This window comes from Phascolarctos cinereus, unplaced genomic scaffold, assembly GCF_003287225.1.
Source record: "Phascolarctos cinereus isolate Bilbo 61053 unplaced genomic scaffold, phaCin_HiC Scaffold_4;HRSCAF=312, whole genome shotgun sequence".
NCBI classification, from domain to species: Eukaryota; Metazoa; Chordata; class Mammalia; order Diprotodontia; family Phascolarctidae; genus Phascolarctos; species Phascolarctos cinereus.
Genome location: NW_027555847.1, coordinates 376,813,058 through 376,832,366, shown reverse-complemented (window position 1 = coordinate 376,832,366; position 19,309 = coordinate 376,813,058). Strand labels below are relative to the sequence as shown.

Sequence of the window (19,309 nt, the reverse complement as noted above, 5' to 3'; positions counted from 1 at the left end):
CAAGCTTTAGTGGCTTCCAGATTAAAGGAGCAGAGGACTTGGAAGATGATACTCTGGAAGGTAAAGGAACTAGGATTACAACCAGGAATAATTTACCCAGAAAAACTGAGTGTAATCCTTCAGGGAGAAAATGGATATTTAATGAATCAAAGACTTTTAAGCATTCCTGATGAAAACAGCAGAGCTGAATAGAATATTTGACATTCAAACACAAGATTCAAGAGAAGCATAAAAAGGTAAACATGAAAGAGTAATCATACAGTTAAATTGTTTGCATTCCTATATGGGAAGATGAAACATGTAACTCTTAAGAACTTTATCATTATTAAGACAGTTAAAAGGAGTTTATATAGACAGAGAGTGTGGGTATAGGTCGATTATGTTGGAATGATCTCCAGAAAAAAGAAATGAAGAGGCGAGGAAGATGAAATGCACTGGGAGAAGGGGAAAGAGAAAGGTAGAAAGCAGAAATTTTTCTCACATAAAATAGGCATACAAGGAAGAATTTTTGCAGTGGAGGGGAAATAGGGAGTGGCAGGTAATGTCTGAATCTCATTCTTATCAGAATTAGTTTAAAGAGGGAAGAATATATGTGTGTACACACATGCAGACACATATTTATGTATACACATATACTCAGTTGTCTAAAGAAGTGTGACTTTGCCATTAGGAAATAGGAGGGGTGAAAGATAAGAGAAAGGGGGGAATGATAAAAGAGAGGACAGATTAAGGGAGGCAGTGGTTAGAAGCAAAATAAACTTTTGAGGAGGGACAGGATAAAAAGATAGAGAGAATAAACAGAAGAAAATGGCATAGAGGAAAATACATAGTAATCATAACTATGAATGTGAATGGGATGAGCCCACCCAGAAAATGGAAGAGGATACCAGAATGGATTAGAAACCAGAATTCAACAATATATTGTTTACAAGAAACTTGAAACAGAAAGATGCACACAGAAAAAAACCGATATATTGTTTACAAGAAACTTGAAACAGAAAGATGCACACAGAAAAAAAAACGATATGTTGTTTACAAGAAACTTGAAACAGAAAGATGTACACAGAATCTAATATGCTTCAGGTGAATTTAAAAAAAAGGCAGAGGTAGCGATCATGATCTCAAGATGAAGCAAAAGCAAAAATAGATCTAACTTAAAGGGATAATCAGGGAAACTACATTTTACTGTAGACGATGCAGTAATATAAAAAATTACAGTAAATTTCTCTGACAAAGACCTCATTTCCCCCCAAATATATACTGAATATAGAATTGAGTCAAACTTATAAAAATAAAAACCATTTCCCAACAGGTAAATGGTCAAAGGATATAAACTGGCAGTTTTCAGAAGAAGTCAGAGCTATCTATAGTCATATGAAAAAATACTTTAAATCACTATTTATTAGCAAAAGGCAAATTAAAACAACTCTGGGCACCACCTCCCATCTATCAGAAATGACAAATGCTAGAGGAGATGAGGGGAAAATAGGTATACTTAAATTCTTGTTGGGGTAGTGAATTGGTCCAACCATTCTGGAGAACAATTTGAAACTAGACCCAAAGGGCTATAAAACTGTGCATACCCTTTGACCCAGCAAAACCACTACTAGATCTGGATCCCAAAGAGATGAAAAACAGGAAAGGACATATATGTTACAAAACTATTTGAACTCAAAATTTAAAAAGAAAAATGTTAAAAATAAATAAATAATTTTTTTAAAAAAGAAAGCAATGATGAACAGGATCACTTCAGAAAATCCTGCGGAGACTAAGATGAACTGATACAAAGTGCAGTGAGCAGAATCAGAAGAACATTGTATACAAGTAATAGCAATATTGTATGACAATTAACTATGAATGACTTAGCTACTCTGATCAATGCAAGAGAATTCCAAAGTTCTTATGATGGAAAATGTTATCCATTTTCAGAGAAGAACTATTGCAGATTGAAGCATACTTTTTTACTTTCTTTTTCTTGTTTTGACTGTGTTCTCTGTTGCAACATGGCTAATATGTAAATATATTTTGCATGACTTCACATGTACATATGTGAATCTGCATCAATCTATATCTATATCAATCTATATCAAATTGCCTTCTCAAGAAAGGGGGAAGGGAGAGAGAGAGGGAGGGAGGGAAAGAATTTGTAACGTAAAATAAAAAGAATGTTAATTTTTTACATGTAATTGAGAAATATTTAATGAAATAAATAAAAATGTATTGGGGAAAATATCTCTCAGTTTAACCTCACACCTGTAAAATTGCCAAAAATGATAAAAATGGATGTAGTCAATGCTGAAGGGGCTTAGGGAAGATAAGCCCACTAATACATTGTTGGTAGAAATGGAAATTGGTTAAATTACTCTAGAAACAATTGAGAATTAATGTGAGAAAAGTCACTAAGCTCTTCATGCTTTTTGATCCAACTCTTGCTTTAAATAGAGTATAAGGAAGTTAAAGATACCAAGAAGTATCCCATATATACCGAAATAATCATAGCAGCACTTTTTGTGCTAGAAAAAACTGGAAACGAAGTAGATGTCTGTTGATTAGGGAATGGTTGGACAAATTGTGGTAAATGACCAGAATGCAATACCATTGGATTGTAAGAAATGATAAAAACAAGGAATTAAAGAAAGATGGGAAAACTTGTATGAACTGATACAGAATGAAGAACTCAGATCCAGGAGAACTATATATATAACACAACTACAATAATGTAGATGAAAATAACACTAAAAGGCAACTTATATCAGATTAAATGCAATGGTTAATCTTGGTCCTGGAGGGTTGATAATGAAACACATTCTCTTGCTTTCATGGATGGGAGACAGGAACTATGTTATAGGCTATTTCAAACACTGTCAGACATGATCAATATATCTGTTAAGTTTTGCCAAACTGTTTTTCTTGTCACATGGGAGGGAACATGTCCAGAAATGACCAAAACCCCCACAAAATAGATCAATAAAACTTTATCAAGCATTTAATATAGATAGGTAGATAGAAATATATAGATATATGTATATGTATATATATATATATACATATATGTATATATAGTAAATATCTCTAGGTTGATATCCCCTCACACAATTTCTTTTCCTCAAAGATTTACTTGTTTCTTCTTCTTTGCCTTAATATATGTATATATAGGTAATCATGTACATATATACATATGTACAGACACATACACACATATACACATCTACATACACATATGTATGTATGTATAACAGCACCAAATTAGGACACATCTTTCTCCTACCCCTTGGTTTCTAATCCTCTTAACCTAAGAATATCTTTTATCCTAGAAACCGTTACATGAAATTGGTGCAAGTTCAGGAGTCCTGGACCCAACTCTGGAAAGCAATGTCTTAACTCAATGTGGATGGTCTCTGGGGGCCCAATATACCTACATTTTAACTTTAATGGTTTTGCTTCGGTGTCCACTGTTCATTAAACCTTTGCTCATACTGTAATTCCTGGAATGCCACCTCCTACTAAAACCTCTCAAGGGGATTCTTTTATGTTTTCTTGCTTCCTGGATGGGCTATTTCTTTCTTTCTTTCTTTTTACTGAGTTTGGTTTTCCCCTTATGCTATTTCATTTGAGTAAATCTAAATCTGTCAGCCAGTCTTATGGCCCCTCACCTTCTGTTAAAGAGCACATAATACATATTTGCTATTTTAATCAGGGGTAAAATTGACTGCTCTTTTGTGGTGTGTCTAAACCACATATAATTCAAGCTTGGGTACATACATGCCACTTCCTTGGTCAGTGGAATATGATGCAGATGAAAAAAGAGTGCATTTTATGTGGTTTAATTGGAGTGTTTATATACATGGCGATGACAGAGTATTCATTTTAGTGTAGATCAAAAGGATAAATGGTAGGCTTGAATTGAAACTGGCAGGTGTTACTATACAATTTTGTTTCTTATTTTTTAAAAAAACAATATTATCTTGCAAATACTTTGCATTGTCTGAGTTAATAAGGGTAATCATGTGAAAAGTTACAAATTGTTTACTTTAAAATAAGCAGCATTGTTTTTTGTTAACCCAAATGAGATAAATTGTGCCAATATTGATTTCATGGGGAAATGGGGAGACATATGTGAGGGATCAAAAGACAATTGATCTCCCTGTATGCAGGGGTCCAAAACAGAAACATGAGATTAAGCCATTTTGACAACTGGGATGTCAACATCTCCTCTTACAGGGATAACTTACTGATTTTTATTTGTCCTTAGATGACAGATTTATTCAATGTCATCCAACCTTTTTTTTTCTGATCCATTTTAAGAAATCTACTTAGACTAGGCTTCCTTTAAAATATATCTTTTCCTTTTTAGTATAGAAATCTGGCCTAAGGAAACAGAACTGGGGTCAAGTCCTAGTTACACCATTATCTAACTTTGTGACATTGGGCAAGTCCCTCATTTTACCTTCAAGAGCTACTGATTATCCTGCTTTCCTTTCTGTTGATCAGTCTATCTATATTACTATACCAAGGGTGGGGAACCTGTGGCTTTGAGGCCACATGCAGCCCTCTAGGTCCTGAAGTGTGGCCCTTTGACTGGATCCAAACTTCACAGAAAAAATCCCCTTGATAAAAGGATTTATTCTGTAAAACTTGGACTCAGTCAAAAGGCTGCACCCAAAGACCTAGAAGGCTGCATGTGGCCTCAAGGCCTTAGGTTCCCCACCGCTGATATTCATCCTGCCTTATTCTTGAGCTCCACCTATCTTCCTCTTTAGGCCTAGTCATTGGAATTGCCAAACCACATATCTCCTTCCAGGGCCAAAAAGGGAAATGATGGCTAATGAACTTCTATCAGTGTTCCTTCCCCAGCCTGTTTTTTCTTCACCATTAAGTTATTTCATCTCTCCCTTTTCCTCAGTCTCTATTAGCGTTCAGTGGTTACTACAGTATTCACTTATGGTAAAGCTGGTGTAATTCAAGACTGAGGCAAGCCTTGTAGTTGCATTGAAAGTGACACTCAAGGTCTAGGACTTTCATAGTTGGAGCATCAGTGGCACCACAACTATTGAAAAGCTCTTTTCTGGGTGTCAATTCACTGCTTAAATTTTAAGGGATACCAACTCTAGCTTTGTGATACTCCACAATGACCGAAGTCTGTAATGGGTGTGGGAGGAAGGTTGATAATAAAATTCTAAAAAACAAAATGACACAAACCTCCCCACAAACTGATTTAATTTAAAATGAGTACAAATTAAATTACAAATATGTGTTATAACATCCCTGTGAGGGAATCAGTCCTGTCTAATCAGAGCACGAGTGGTACTCCAAGGTTGTGTAAATAGCCTATGGTAGAGCTAGGATTTGGAGCCAAGTTCTTTGACCTCAAATCCAGCATGCTTTCCCCTTTGCCATGCAGCCTCCATAGAAACCTTAGCCATGGAATATTAGGAAATATCATGAAAACAATGAAATAAAAATGATTTCTTACTGAACACTGGAAAAGATGCATTTCCTTTTAACACTTGGAATTCTTGTTCTAGTCGCCTCCGTAAGTCTATTTGTTCAAACAAAACCTTCTGAAGTTCTTCTAATAAAGAAAAAAGAAGAGTCATTTTACTAATCTTTACAAATAACCCTCCAGAGAACTGTTCTATATGGCAATTTATTATTATAAGACAAAATATTTTACCAGTTTAAAAAGTGTTGCATAGACACAGGATGGATTTTGTGCAGAAATCCATGAATATAAATCAATGTAATGTATTATTTTAAAGTATTATATTACAGTGTCATGTACTGATTGATATGTATGCATTAATCTCAATTATATCCACCCAATGGTCCATATATTATTCATATGTTGCTTGTCAAGTTTAAAATATGGGGCAGAACAAAAATATCCTCATATTATCTCTACAGTCTTTTAAAACTATGAAGTTTTATAGAATTAAAACTTTTTTTTTACCTTTTCCCATATTTTCTACATCCTTTTTGAGTGAATGCGGTGAATTTGTTTCTTGTGTGTGTTCACCTTAGTAAAAAGAAGAAAAATATTATTGAAAAAATTATTTTCTCATAGTTTTGCTTTTCATTTTCTTTGAAAATCTTTTAAAAAGGCTTATTTAACATTAAGCGTTGGATTAGAAATACTCATTTCTAATGTCCTCTGTTACCTGTGCAGTTTTTTCACTTGAAACCATTAGGAATAAGAAGAAAATGAAGGCAGATTTTAGCCTACGAATGACAGCTCAGTGATATGAAATTCTTGTCTTTACCCTTCATTCATGGCCTTATTAAAAAGCTTTGTTACATTTTCAACTGATTAAATACTAGGGCCAGAGGTGGGAGTAAAACTGGTATTGAACTGAAAAATCAAAATGATTTGTTTTTTGGATTTGAGAAAAAAAAAACCTCTTGGCAGAAATAGAGTCAAATTTTTTTACCCAGATCTATAGGTATATACAGAGTTGGGACTAAGTGTGTTGGTAAAGAAAGACCATGCTTTGTGCATGCCTATGCCCATAATAGTAACAACAACCGACATATATATGTCACCTTAAGGTTTCTAAAGTGCTTTACATATATGATCTCATTTGCATATTAATATAGGAATACTAACCCCTACAGAAACAATAGATTCTGAAACAGTAGAAATGTTTGGCGAAGAAAGGGCTGAATGGGGAAAGGTTTTCTTTTCCTTTTGGTCTATCCAAATCTTGGGTGTTGAGAAAAATGGGTAAGAGGAGAGATTCAGATGTGAGTTAGAGAGAACTTTTAAAGCTGGAAATTTTCCCCAAGTGATAATTTAAAAAAAACCAACTGATTAAATCATCATATGGTATTTATTGCTAAATATATTTCAGCTGTTTACCCATAGCCATCTGATCATTTATCTTTGACCAAAAAACCAAAACCCCTAAAATAAGAAATTTGTACTATATAGACAAAGGCTAAATTATACTTGTACTTATTTTCCTCATTATATACTAAATAAGGGGATGGATGACAGCTATAGAAAAGTATTGATCTTTAGTCACAAACTTCATCAACATAACTCAGAAAATCTAATGAAAGCTGAAAAATTCAATTATTCAGATAACCAGATAATTCAATTTTTCAGTTTTCTTTCACAAAGCTGAATGAATTTTCCATTTTCTGGATCCATCCAATCCATCTGGATGTTTGAGGGTTATATAAACCTAGCTATATAATCATAAGACTTGAAGTATCTCTTCTCTATCAACACTATGCAGTGATGATCCTGTTGACTCCTATTCTTTCAAATGCTATCTCTATATAGATGAATTTTGAGTCTGCAATTCCATCCACCTTTCTGTGAATTCCAGATTCACATATCTGACCAGAGCAGGAGTTCTTAACCTGGAGTCTATGAATAAAAACATACACACATATACATATACATAGATTATATGTATATATGTATATATCTATGTATATGTATACATATGTACACACATACACAAACGTATTGATAATTATATTTCAAAATAATTGATTTCCTTTGTAATCCTATGTATTTTATTTTACGCATTTAAAAACCTTATTCTGAGAAGGGTTTCATAGGCTTCACAAGACTGCCAATGAGGGTCCGTGGTACAAAAAAGGTGATGAACTTCTGGATTAGAGGATCATAGTTCTAGACCTCAGAGGTCATCTGGTCCAACCCCTTCATTTTATAGATGAGGAAGCTGAGGCCCAGAGAAATTGTTATATGCCTACAGACACTCAAGTAGTATCTGAGGTGCAAATTGAACGTAGGTTCCCTGATTCTGGGAACTGGCATTATGCCATGGTCATCTCAAACTTAGTGTGTCCCAAACCAAGCTTATGATTTGTCCCCTAAACCTGTGGCTTCTTCTGACTTCAGTATTTTAGTCTGTGACACTTTTCTACCTTCCATGTTTATAACTTTGTTATCTTTAACTCTTTCCTCTCCCTTACCACTCATAACTAATCAATTAAGTATCCCCAGAATACTCCTCTTAATTCTAATAGTTGCCAAGTTGGTATTAGTCCCTACTCTGATAGTAGTTCTTCTCTCCTCTCTTGCCCTCCCCTGTCCTCTTCTCCCCTGTCCTTTCCTCTCTCCTCTCTTTCTTCTCCCCTCCTCTCCTCTGATCACTCCTTTCTCCAACACCTAATACTGCCACTAGAATTATCCATAGATCTGGTTATCTTCATTCTTTTGCTCAAAGTCTTCAGTGGCAAACCAGGAAAACAATAGACATAATGACTAATGCAAAAGGAAAGAATGATAAAATGAAATGGAACTTGCTGTACTTATAATGGCCAACATTGGTTTGGAGATGAGTTAAGAAAATATATCCTCCTTCTTGTATTGGAGAGGTGGGGGATGACAGGTGTGGAATTCTGCATGGAAAAGTTTGGGTTTGCTAAACTTAAAATTTTTTTTTAGTACTTATTAGTAAAGGCTTGCAGAGAATGGAGAGAGGAACATAGGGTTATAGAATCATAGGACCACAGATCAAGATCTAAAAAGAACCTCAGAGCCATTTAGTCCAATCCCCACATTTTACATATAAGGAAATGGAAGCCCAGGTTGGTTAAGTGACTTGCCCAAGATCATACAGATGGTAAGCATCAGAGTGATGTATAAACAAGACTCCAATAAACAAAAAGACAAAAAACTCTATCTAGTGGCTTTCCATTGATTCATGAGCAAAATTCAAACTCCTTTGCCCTAAAACAAACAAACAAAAAACCCCTTTACAATCTGGCACCACCTTGCCTTTCCAGCCTTATCCAATATTCTTCTATAACATGGACTTTATGTTTCAGAAAAACTGAGACTTTCCCAATCCCAAGTCTTTGCTCATTATAGTATCCCATACCCATGCCTTTGCTCACATCCTTTTCCTAGAATGACCTCCCTCTATTTCTTTGCCTACAGTTCCTTACTCTTTTTTTTTTTTTGTGATTCAACTCAGGTGCTATTATCTCCATTAAGTATTTCCCATTCCCGGGATGGTCACACTTTCACCCTCAGACATCTACTAGCATTTTGTTTTTCACCTCCCTAGTACATTTATCTTCCAATATTTAATTCACTCCAATCCAACAAATCTTTATAAAGTGACTAATATGTGACAGGCACAATGCTAAGCATAGATGGAAATATAAACACAAAAATGAAATAGTCTCTGCACTCAAAGAGCTTACATTCTACTAGGATACAGATGTAAAAAAAAAAAGATAAGTTAACACAAAGTAATTTGAAGAGACAGAACTAGAAACTTGGGGAAGGTGGGAAACCTTTATGTAAGACAGCACTGGAGTTGAGCCTTGAAGAAAGCTAAAAGATAAAGCTGGGGATGAAGCCTTTATCTCCCCCCCACCCAGAAAATCTCCCCTTGTGCCAAAAGTTTATAAAAAGGAAAAAAGGTCCAGCAAAGCCAACATCCATTGTTTGACCCTATATACAATATGGAGGAGAGCCTAAGTAAAGAAAGATATGGATGTAGGAGAGTTGGCTAGAGATTTTGTGAAGGGGAAAATTATGAAATGTCTTACAAGGTTAAGTGGGACCCCAGTGGCGGATGGATTTAAATGTGAGGTTAGGAGATTTATATTTTAACCAAGATTTGATAGGGAATCATTGAAGACTTTTGACTAAGGACATTACAAGGTCAGATCTGTGCTGTACGAAGATTACGTGCTGGGTTGTATGTGGGATGGATGGCAAAAATCTAGGAAAGGTATGAAGAGGGCCTGATTGGGAAGAAGGATTTATATTCAAGAGGTATTTTGGAAGTGCTGTTGACAAGGCTTTGCAACTTACTTATTGCTGGAATGAGAAAGAGGGAAGAGTAAAGGATTATTTGGAAGTTGTGAACTTGCATGATTAGATGGATGAGGGCTTTAAGGTGCATAGGAGCAAGGGCCTTGTCTTAGCTAAACTTGGTACCCACCTCTGTGCCTGTTACAGAGTAGGTGCTTAGTAAATGTTCACTGACCAAATGTATGTCCATCATTGCTAAGCTTCTTATTTCTGAAAGGGCAAACTCTGTGGATAGACTAGAATTCATCAGGCAGCATGGGATAGTGGATCAAGGGTTGGCTTCATGGTCAGAAAGTCCTGATTTCAAGTCCTGTCCTGTCAGGGTCCTCAGGAAACCTTCTAAGAATGTAAGTTTCAGAACCACTGCAGATCTGCATTGACTGAGGGAGTTTCCTTCATGGAAGTTGAATTGCAGTCATAGCTTTGAACCAAGAAAACCAAGCAAACAAACAATTTCTCCCTCATTATTTCTGCATCTTTTGTTGTTGTTGGCATGGAATAGAATTATGCCTCTAAGAATACTGGCAGATACAATCAAAGCTGAGGTGGAGGCTGCAGCAATGAAGGGAAAGTCAATGCTTGCTCTAGAGTGCACATGGGCTTCTCCAAACAAAGCTATCCACAGTATCCCTGACATATGGGGCAATCATCATAAATACCATAAAGGGCTATCTCACTCTGAGGACTACCTCATCACATAGAGACCAAGGCCTTATATCAGTTGGGGGGAAAAGGAAGAGGCTTCCCCTATTTTGTTTCCATTTGGTTTGTAAAAATAGCAATGGAATCTTTAAAGTCCATTCTCTCTAAATACACTGCAGAGTAAAATATGAGGCATCATGCTTTTGATGTCTTTTTCTTTGGTTTTCATATGTCCTTTAACCTTGCTTATTCAGTTCCCTTTTCTATACAATATGAAAATAATAAGGAAGTGTCTGTGAAGAATTTTAAACTCCTGATAGGACTCCAAGGTGTAGTATCTTGTATATAGGTGCATTATGAATGTTTGTTTAAGTGAATTGAATTTTATCAATTCAACTGGTTATGCATATCTGTAATGCACATGTGCATGAATACATAAGCAAGTACGTAGAATGTACAATATTAATACTTTAAATTAGGTGTACCAGCCTTTGGAATACAATTCACATACCCTTGATGCACAGATGGAAATATGTCTCTAAAATTTAAGCACTAATTTTCATTTTATTTAGTTTTAATGAGGAAGTTTATTCTTCGAAAACTACACTTGAGTCACCATCTTCTATTTGCGCTATCAAATGAGATGTGGTACACAGGTTCTTGTAATACCTTAAAGCACCACATAAATGGAAGCTCTTATTATTAGAACCGATATCCCTACTGGTCATAGGATATGTACTATGTGTGCCATTTCTCTTAAAGTAGTACATCTCAGTAAAAGAATTAAATTTGAGAATTTAAATAGAATGTTTTCAGAAAAGCCATTTCCTTTCCTATTCATACCTAGTGCTCTATGTGGTTATGAATACAACCGACTACTTAACTGGCAAATGGAAACTGAAGCAAATGCACTGATAATACTAATTTCTGTTTTTCATGATACAGCTTCATGAAAGCTTTATTTTGCATCAGTGTCTATTTCATGTTAATATGTCTCTGCTCCTTCTGGGTAAAATCTGCCATTACAGTGCTCGAGAGATTCAGATGTTTCTGTTACAAGGGGATTTTTTTAAAAAAATGGTTAAACTTTTGATAAATAAATCCAAGCAAGCTTCTTCTGCTGCATTTTGTATATGTTTTACTGGACTCTTGTTTTTCGGCATATTTTCAATCAGTGGAAACCAGATTGTTAACTGTGGTTAAAAATGACCTCTGGGAGCTTGGATTTGTTTATTCACTAGTACTGCTAATGTTTTCCATATGGTTAAAAAAACCCCAGAAGACATCAGTTTAATACTAGATTAAAAAAACAAGAAAACATATTTGATTTAACGGATGGTGCACGTGCAATTTTTGTAAACATTTCAGCAAGTTAGATGAGCTTTAAAATGTCGAATTAGTGAAACCTTAGATTAGGGGGCCATTCATAAATTGAAATGTTTACTCTCCCCTTTCCTTCCTTTAAAAAGGATTCTGAAATGAAAATAAAATGCAAAAGTATCTTAAATTACATTTAAAAACTAATTACACAGACTAATAAGAGGGTAGATGATTTATATTGCTAATAACATCTTTCTTTAGAGGCCTATTTTGAAATATGGTCCAAGAAATACCCCAGAAGAAGTCTGTCTAATATTCTAAACTTAGAAATGAATGAATTTTTTAAGGATACAATGCATATACAATACTGGCTATTTTTGCTTAAGAGTATAGCTATACTAATAGAGAAAACTTACATTTTTACTTAGCTATTTAAATGGCTTATAACTTATATTGTTTCATTAGAGAATGCATCTTAAGTGTAGATGCCAACATCATTCCTAGAGCTACCAAATGCAGTACCAGATAGAGGTGAGCTGTAGGCTAGAAATCCAAGAGCTCTATGTTCTCAGCTTTTCTACCATCTCTGCTGTTCCTAGTCAATGGTGATAGAATATTCTCCACAAGTTCCTATGTCTGTCCTTGACAGCTGATTAGATCTTGAAAATGCAGAAGATGTTAGAGGGGGAGATAGATGTCATTGGTATATAGTAAAAATCCTTGTAAACCAGAAAGAAAATAACACCCCCTTTAAGTAATGGGGTTTTATTTGTTGGTGCTGCCTTTTAAGAACTCAGAGCTTTCTGAGGGTACACTCACATACAATGATTTTCCCAGTCATACAGTTAGTGTCAGAGACACTGTCATTTATTGCTTTCCAATATTTTTGTAAATGTAAGCTTTATCTCATAAACTGAAATGCAAATTTCTTGAGGCTGAGAGCTTCTCTTGTGTTCTCCATAGTACCATGTAAGGGTGAGTACATAGTAGACACTCAACAAACACTTGTTGAACTGAAATGAATTGAATTTTTTTCTAGCACATAATAGGAATATCAATAAATGCCATCTATAATTCATCCCAATTCAACAAATAGGCTTCTGGAATGTTCGCTCACTTCCATGATCTTGCCAGTTTTCTACAAGCAGCATTTGTGATCTGTCTGTACATTCTGATGAAACCTTAGCCTGCATTTTTACTTCCTCCATGAAATTCTTCACGTTTTCACCAGAGAATGGTCCAACTCAAAATTTTATTCCCACATGACATATGAAAAAAAATAGTTCTTCAAGAGAACAAAACAAAAATGCTCAAGAGGTTTAGATTTTAAAATGAAAACAAGGACTCAATTCATAAACTTTCATTTCTTTCTGATAACATTAATGCCTTATGTTTATAGAGCTTCTCTTCTAAGAACTAAATGAAAGGTCGAGTGAGTTATAAGCTTCTTTAGGGCAGTTTCAATTGTTTGTAGTCTTTGTACTCCTAATCACTAGCACAATGACTGGAACCTATTAGGCATTAGACAAGAATGCTGGATTTGGGGTCAGGCAGACCTTACACACTTACTAGTTATGTCACCCAGAGCAAGTCACCTCTCTCATCTCTAAAGCGGAGATAATAATAGTATCTATTGTTGTGAGGATTGTTGTGAGGATCAAATGAGATAATGCATGTAAAACTCTTTGTAACCCTTAAAAGAGATAGGGACTGTAGGATTTCATTAGTAAATGAAGTATACTAGTGGGTGAGGAAAACTTCTACAAATACAAAATTTCTCTGAAATTTATAATTTTAGACAGTTGCTTGGGGCACACTTAAGTGTAAAACTTAAAGCACTAAAAAGTTAGTTATTATTGCTATCATTATTGTTGTTATTAATTGAATTGGTAGAGATAGGATTAGAACTGAGATCTCCTGAACATTTAAGGCCAGTATATCATTTATTGACTAGACTAATTTCTCCTGACTTTTGGTTGAGATTGTCTTCACTCCATTACTAATTTTTACTCATCTGCAGAACTTTTGCTACCAGAGATCCTTGCTTCTTAAAACCTGCCTCCACCAGCTGATACTTTCATCTTCTCAATGATTCATATCCCTCTCACTACTCTATTTAATTCTTGTTGCTGATGGAGTTTTATTTAGTCACATAGGAAAACATATATTAAGAAATATATTCACATATTAAAATGTGAATTCAATAAATGAAGTTATTTTTTTCCTCATACTATGTCCATATGAAGCTCAAAATCTAAAAGGGTAAAAAATTCAGCCATCTATCCAGATGTTTGTAAATAAATGTCCATGTCTGGTGTTCTGTAGGTGCAGTTAGGTAGGAACTACTAATATCATGTACAGTAGCATAAGAGGTTGACCTTAGATGAAGAAGCTCTAAGGTAAAAAAAAAAAATGGAATCAAAAGTAGTCTCCAGAGCCACTGCCCATTCTGTCCTCCCTACTCCATCACTGTAAGCCATTCTGCCTCTTTTCATCAGAAGGCAATATGCTCTAGTTGAAAGAGCCCTGGACCTGAAATTGTGAGATCTAAGATTTTTTTAGTTTCATTCCTGCTATTGACTATGTGACTTGGAGCAAGTCACTTCCCTTCTCTTTAGGGTCTCTTGTAGCATTGACATTTTATGATTTTTATGATCAGCTTCAGCCTAAGGCTAGAGTCTTTGAAACATTGGAAGATCTCTATGGAGTCATTATGAAAAGAGAGAAACACCTCTCAACTGTCTAGTGAACTGGGATGTTAATACCTGATCTTGATTTAATCTATAGTTTCTGGAATAGATGATTTTTTAAAAAAGAAAATGGAAAATTGTATTTGGTTGAGGACAAGTATTAATATACCTACTGTAGTGAGGCGGCACAGTGGACCTAGAGTTAGCAAGACCTGAGTTCAGAAACACTTCCTAGCTGTGTGACCCTGAGCATGTCATTTAACCTTTGCCTCAGTTTCCTCAACTGTAAAATTGGGTTAATGACAGAACCTATGGTGGGGCAGCCAAGTGGTGCAGTGGATAGAGCACAAGCCCTGGATTCAGGAGGACCTGAGTTCAAATCTGGCCTCAGACACATAACACTTACTAGCTGTGTGACCCTGGGCAAGTCACTTACCCCCATTGCCTAGCCCCCCCCCAAATAGAACCTATCTTCCACGATAGATATGAGTATAAAATTAGATGATTTTTGTACAGCACTTTGTAAACCTTGAATGCTATATAAATGGGTACTGCTGCTGCTGCTATTACTACTACTACTAAACTATATATTTATATAATGAAGAGAACCAAGAATTTTATAAAATTCAGGTGAGACATAATTCATGATGGATTTTAAAAAATAATGCTGCCCTGATAAAAAAAATCAATTCGACAAAGTGGGACATTAACACATCATTTTTTCCCTTTCGGTGGGGACGTGGATTTTTGCTCATTTCTTAGTTGATTCCTACCTCAGACTCTTCCCTTATGATGTTTAGCACTTTAGTGAGGTCACAACACAGACAAGGGAAAAGAAAATCAATATTGTTATATATATGACATGCTAAAGCATGAACTAACTATATATTAACTCCATTAGCTTAAAAGAAGGAAGAACAAGATTAAGTAATACCCATGGGGTTTATGGTGAATTAGAAGTTATGCCAAACTTTGCAGTCTATGTATGATCAAATTATATTGCCAGTTTCATACACATGGTTTCTTGAAATCTGTCTATCAAATATCTTTGTTTAGCATGTCTCAAGTATATTTAGAATCCTCTCAGGTTTGAGAAATGTTGTCATTTGTGATGCTGTGATACTAAAGGTTTCTACTGGAGAGTTTTGCATTTCCCTGCCCTCTTCAGTTGGGTTAGATGTTTGAAAACTTGGTAGTAGAAATGGGAAATTTTAATAATATAAAACAAGCTTCATCAATGATGACCCTAAACACGAAGGAGAATATTGACAAAATCACATTTATATTGAAGGAATTCAAAGTGCATTACAGGCATTACCTAACATCACAATATCTAAGTGAAGCAAAGGGGAAAGGTGTCATCATCCCATTTTATGGATGTTCAACTTGTTCAAAGTTATTTAGCAATTAGGAGACTTAGAATCCAGTCCTCCTGGTCCATTTAAAAATATTGTTACATTTTCCAATGAAGAATTGGAGAGGAAATGGAAATGTGTCATTCTTTTTGTATTCATGTGATCCTTTATTTGTTCCAGAAATCAATCTGTAACACCTTAAATGATAGCTATGACAAATTAATTTGAATGCAAAGGTAGCCTAGTGGATCCAATGGATCCATAGCTGGCCTTGGAGTTAGGAAGACTTGAGTTCGAGTCTCATCTTTGACACATACTGGCCATGCAAGCTACTTAACCTCCCAGTCCTCCAGGCAAATCTGTAAGACTATAAATTGCTGAGATAGGGATCTGCATTGGTAGGGGAGTTTCCTCAACCCAAGTTGTCTATACCAATGAAATCATGATTTCACAATTTCTTCCAATTTATATATCTATCTATATCTAGATCTATCAATCTAATATCATATTGTGTTGGAATTCCTATTATGAAAGAATTGCCCATACGAAGGTTCACCTCTACTGGGGTTTATTTCCTTGGCTTGCAACAGCTATGGGTCTGCCTTGCTTGCACTACTGCACTCAGTTTTAAATCATTTGACATAAGCACGAAAGGTATTCATAACAGTGATATAAAAACCACCTGATATTAGACATGAAATATACTCTATCTGCATTGGAGATATTTTTAACCAAATAAATAATCTGTACTAGGACTTATTTTTTATGCTGTGGATCAAATTTCAAAGAGACTTACATAGATAAAGTGCCTATGAACCCTGAAGGAAATTTTGCCTGGGTAAGAATTTCATGCTTGGCCCCTAGTCTAGGTAAAGGAAAGACACTGACCAACAGTCAACAAATGTGAGATTTTGAAGCAACATTTGATAATTTGTTACCTTTAAAATCACTAAAAGCTAACATGACCAATAAACTAAAGGCTAATAGAAGACAATCATCAAATGTTATAGATAAAAGAAAAGTCACTCTGATATAAGAATCCAATATTACTACAAACCTGAACTGAGTAGAGGCACAATAACAATTTTCAGTACTTATTGCCACTGTGTGCATTTCCCCCTTTTTTTCCCCTGGGATGCTGCCCCCCCCTTTTTTCCTTTTGGAGGATGTCATGTCTTGTCTACTTTTTTTTTAATTCAAAAACTGAACTCAGTAGGAATCAATGCCTTTGTGAAAATATCACCAGGTTATCATGCTTTCAAATGACAAGTATACCCCCCAAATAGAGGCCAATTTCAGTTTTTAAAAATCACATTAATTCAGGTAGATTTGCTATGTGTGTATGTGTGTGTGTGTGTGTGTGTGTGTGTGTGTGTGTGTGCGTGTGTGTGTGTGTATAAAGTGGACATACCATAATTTTCTAAAGAAACTTGTAGAAACCAGTATCAGTGTAAATTGAGACTTCTAATGGGCATATTTGTTGCAGTGCTAGTGATTCTATTTTTAAAAATTTCCTCTTAAAAACACACTTGAACTTCTTAAAAGGTTATTATCTCAGGTTGTGGGATTTAAGTTAGCTAATTTATTTTAAGGAAAAGATATATTTTAAAGAATTGAATAGTTTAAACATCAAATTGTCTCAGAAATGGAATAGCTTTGAAGAAAAAATTGTGAACTCTTGTGAAATTATGTCATCTATGACTTTCTTATAAAAGATAATCTTCTTTTAAAAAGGAAATTTAGTTTCATTTTCTTTGAAATTTGCATCCAAGAGCTGTTAGAAATGCCCAAGAATTTCAGACTTGTGGTAATCTCTTGCCCTTATCTTATAGCTAAATGTAGTGTATCCTTCCCCAGACCCCACAATCTAAGCACAGGTTCTTTTGAACTTAAAACATGCTTATTGTAGCTCAAATAGCTCTGAAATGACTGAAAAAATCAACTCTACTTGAAAATCATCTAGGCCAGAGGAATTAGGAAGTAAAAGTAACAACAAAAACCTGTTTAATTTTAATGGACAGAGAATTTATGATCTACTATGTTTATTCTCATAAGGAACTCCAAATTAAAATTACTTTGAAGACTAACAAGAAATCAGTTCTGCCCAGGTATTACCTATTCATCTACCTATATTATTTGCTATGATATTCATTATTGCTCACAAGTTGCTCTATTCTACTGGGCTTTGTGCCTATCAGTCTCTTCAAACTTGTCCACAAAATTGGGTTATTTTAAATTAAACAAATGGAGAATAATCGTCCCTCTCTTTTTCCCTTAACCCTCCCTTGCTTCCTTCTCCCCCCCCCCCATTTTAGGTAGTTCTTGACAAGGCTATTACAATTGGGCTACTTTTAAACCCTCTTTGGGGGTATTTTCCATTTTGACAAAGAGGAACGGAAGTTTCTACTGAGTGTTCATTGGTTGCATTATTGGAGGCTGCCAGAAAGGCTTCCAATCCACTTTAGCTTCTGAAACAGCCTGGGTAAATTTGCATGCACTTGAGTATACATAGGCTTCCCATCTGTGGTTTCCAGGCATGGGAGAAATTGGACTACTTTTAAAGTCTATTTTTAGCTATATAGAGCTGCTAAATATCATTTGATCTCAGACTGAGGAATAGTTCTAAAATTGTTTTTTCATATTCATGAATATGTTGTTTCCAGTGGCTATTAATTTCTACAACATATCAAACAAACAAAAGCAATTGAATGCAGAGAAATGTCTGGGAAATGGTTAGATATTATGGAATCAAATTGAATGAGATTATAAACACTTTTCATGTGTGTCTGTGACTGGGGTGGTGGTGGTGGTGGTGTGTGTGTGTGTGTGTGTGTAGAAATTCTTTCAGTTTCCAGGCCTCAATTTTATAAAACATCACATTGAGAGTAAGGCAGTTTCTTGGCAAATCTAACCTTCTTTGTGACTTCACAGTTTGCATCCTGGATTTGTAGTGTATTGCAACAGTTCACCACATTTTAAAATCTTACCACTTTGGAGAGGTGAGGGCAAATTCTGGAAAGTGAAGGCCTTTGTAAAATTTTGAAAATAAATGTTGGTTGAATGAATATCAATGCTTAATGAAGTGAAACTAACACATAATTATAAACTTGCTACCAAAACAGGAAAGCCTGGAAGCACAGAAAGTAACATTTTGTATGCAGTTTGAAAAAAGAAGACTGGACATAGCTAAGGATAGATATTGTACCACAAAGAATACACTTAATAACTCAAAAATCTCTTTTTTAATAGTCCCTATTCATAATATGATGCTGATCAACATGCATGGTATTGTTTCCAGTGCGGACATTGCTTCATGGCATAGAGACCTCTCCTTACATGATTTTTAAAAAGCCATTCATTGTTTTTTTTTTCCCCTACTCCAAGCATTCACAATAGGTATTTGCTTTCTGCACTCTTAAATAGTGGCATGAAATTTCCTTTAAAAGAAAATAAAAACACAAATGTTTGGGGATCTTTTTTCAATTGTACTTTGCCAT

General features: G+C 35.1%; 1 protein-coding gene across 1 annotated transcript in view; it reads right to left on the bottom strand.

Moving 5' to 3' along the window:
* SKOR2 (SKI family transcriptional corepressor 2) overlaps positions 1 to 19,309 on the bottom strand; it is a 55,855-nt gene that overhangs the window by 30,942 nt on the left and 5,604 nt on the right. The window contains exons 4-5 of the mRNA XM_020985790.2: positions 5,951 to 6,016; positions 5,474 to 5,572 (exon numbers count right to left, since the gene is read on the bottom strand). Coding sequence (XP_020841449.1) covers positions 5,474 to 5,572; positions 5,951 to 6,016 — 165 coding nt within the window. The remainder of the gene's footprint in view (positions 1 to 5,473; positions 5,573 to 5,950; positions 6,017 to 19,309) is intronic.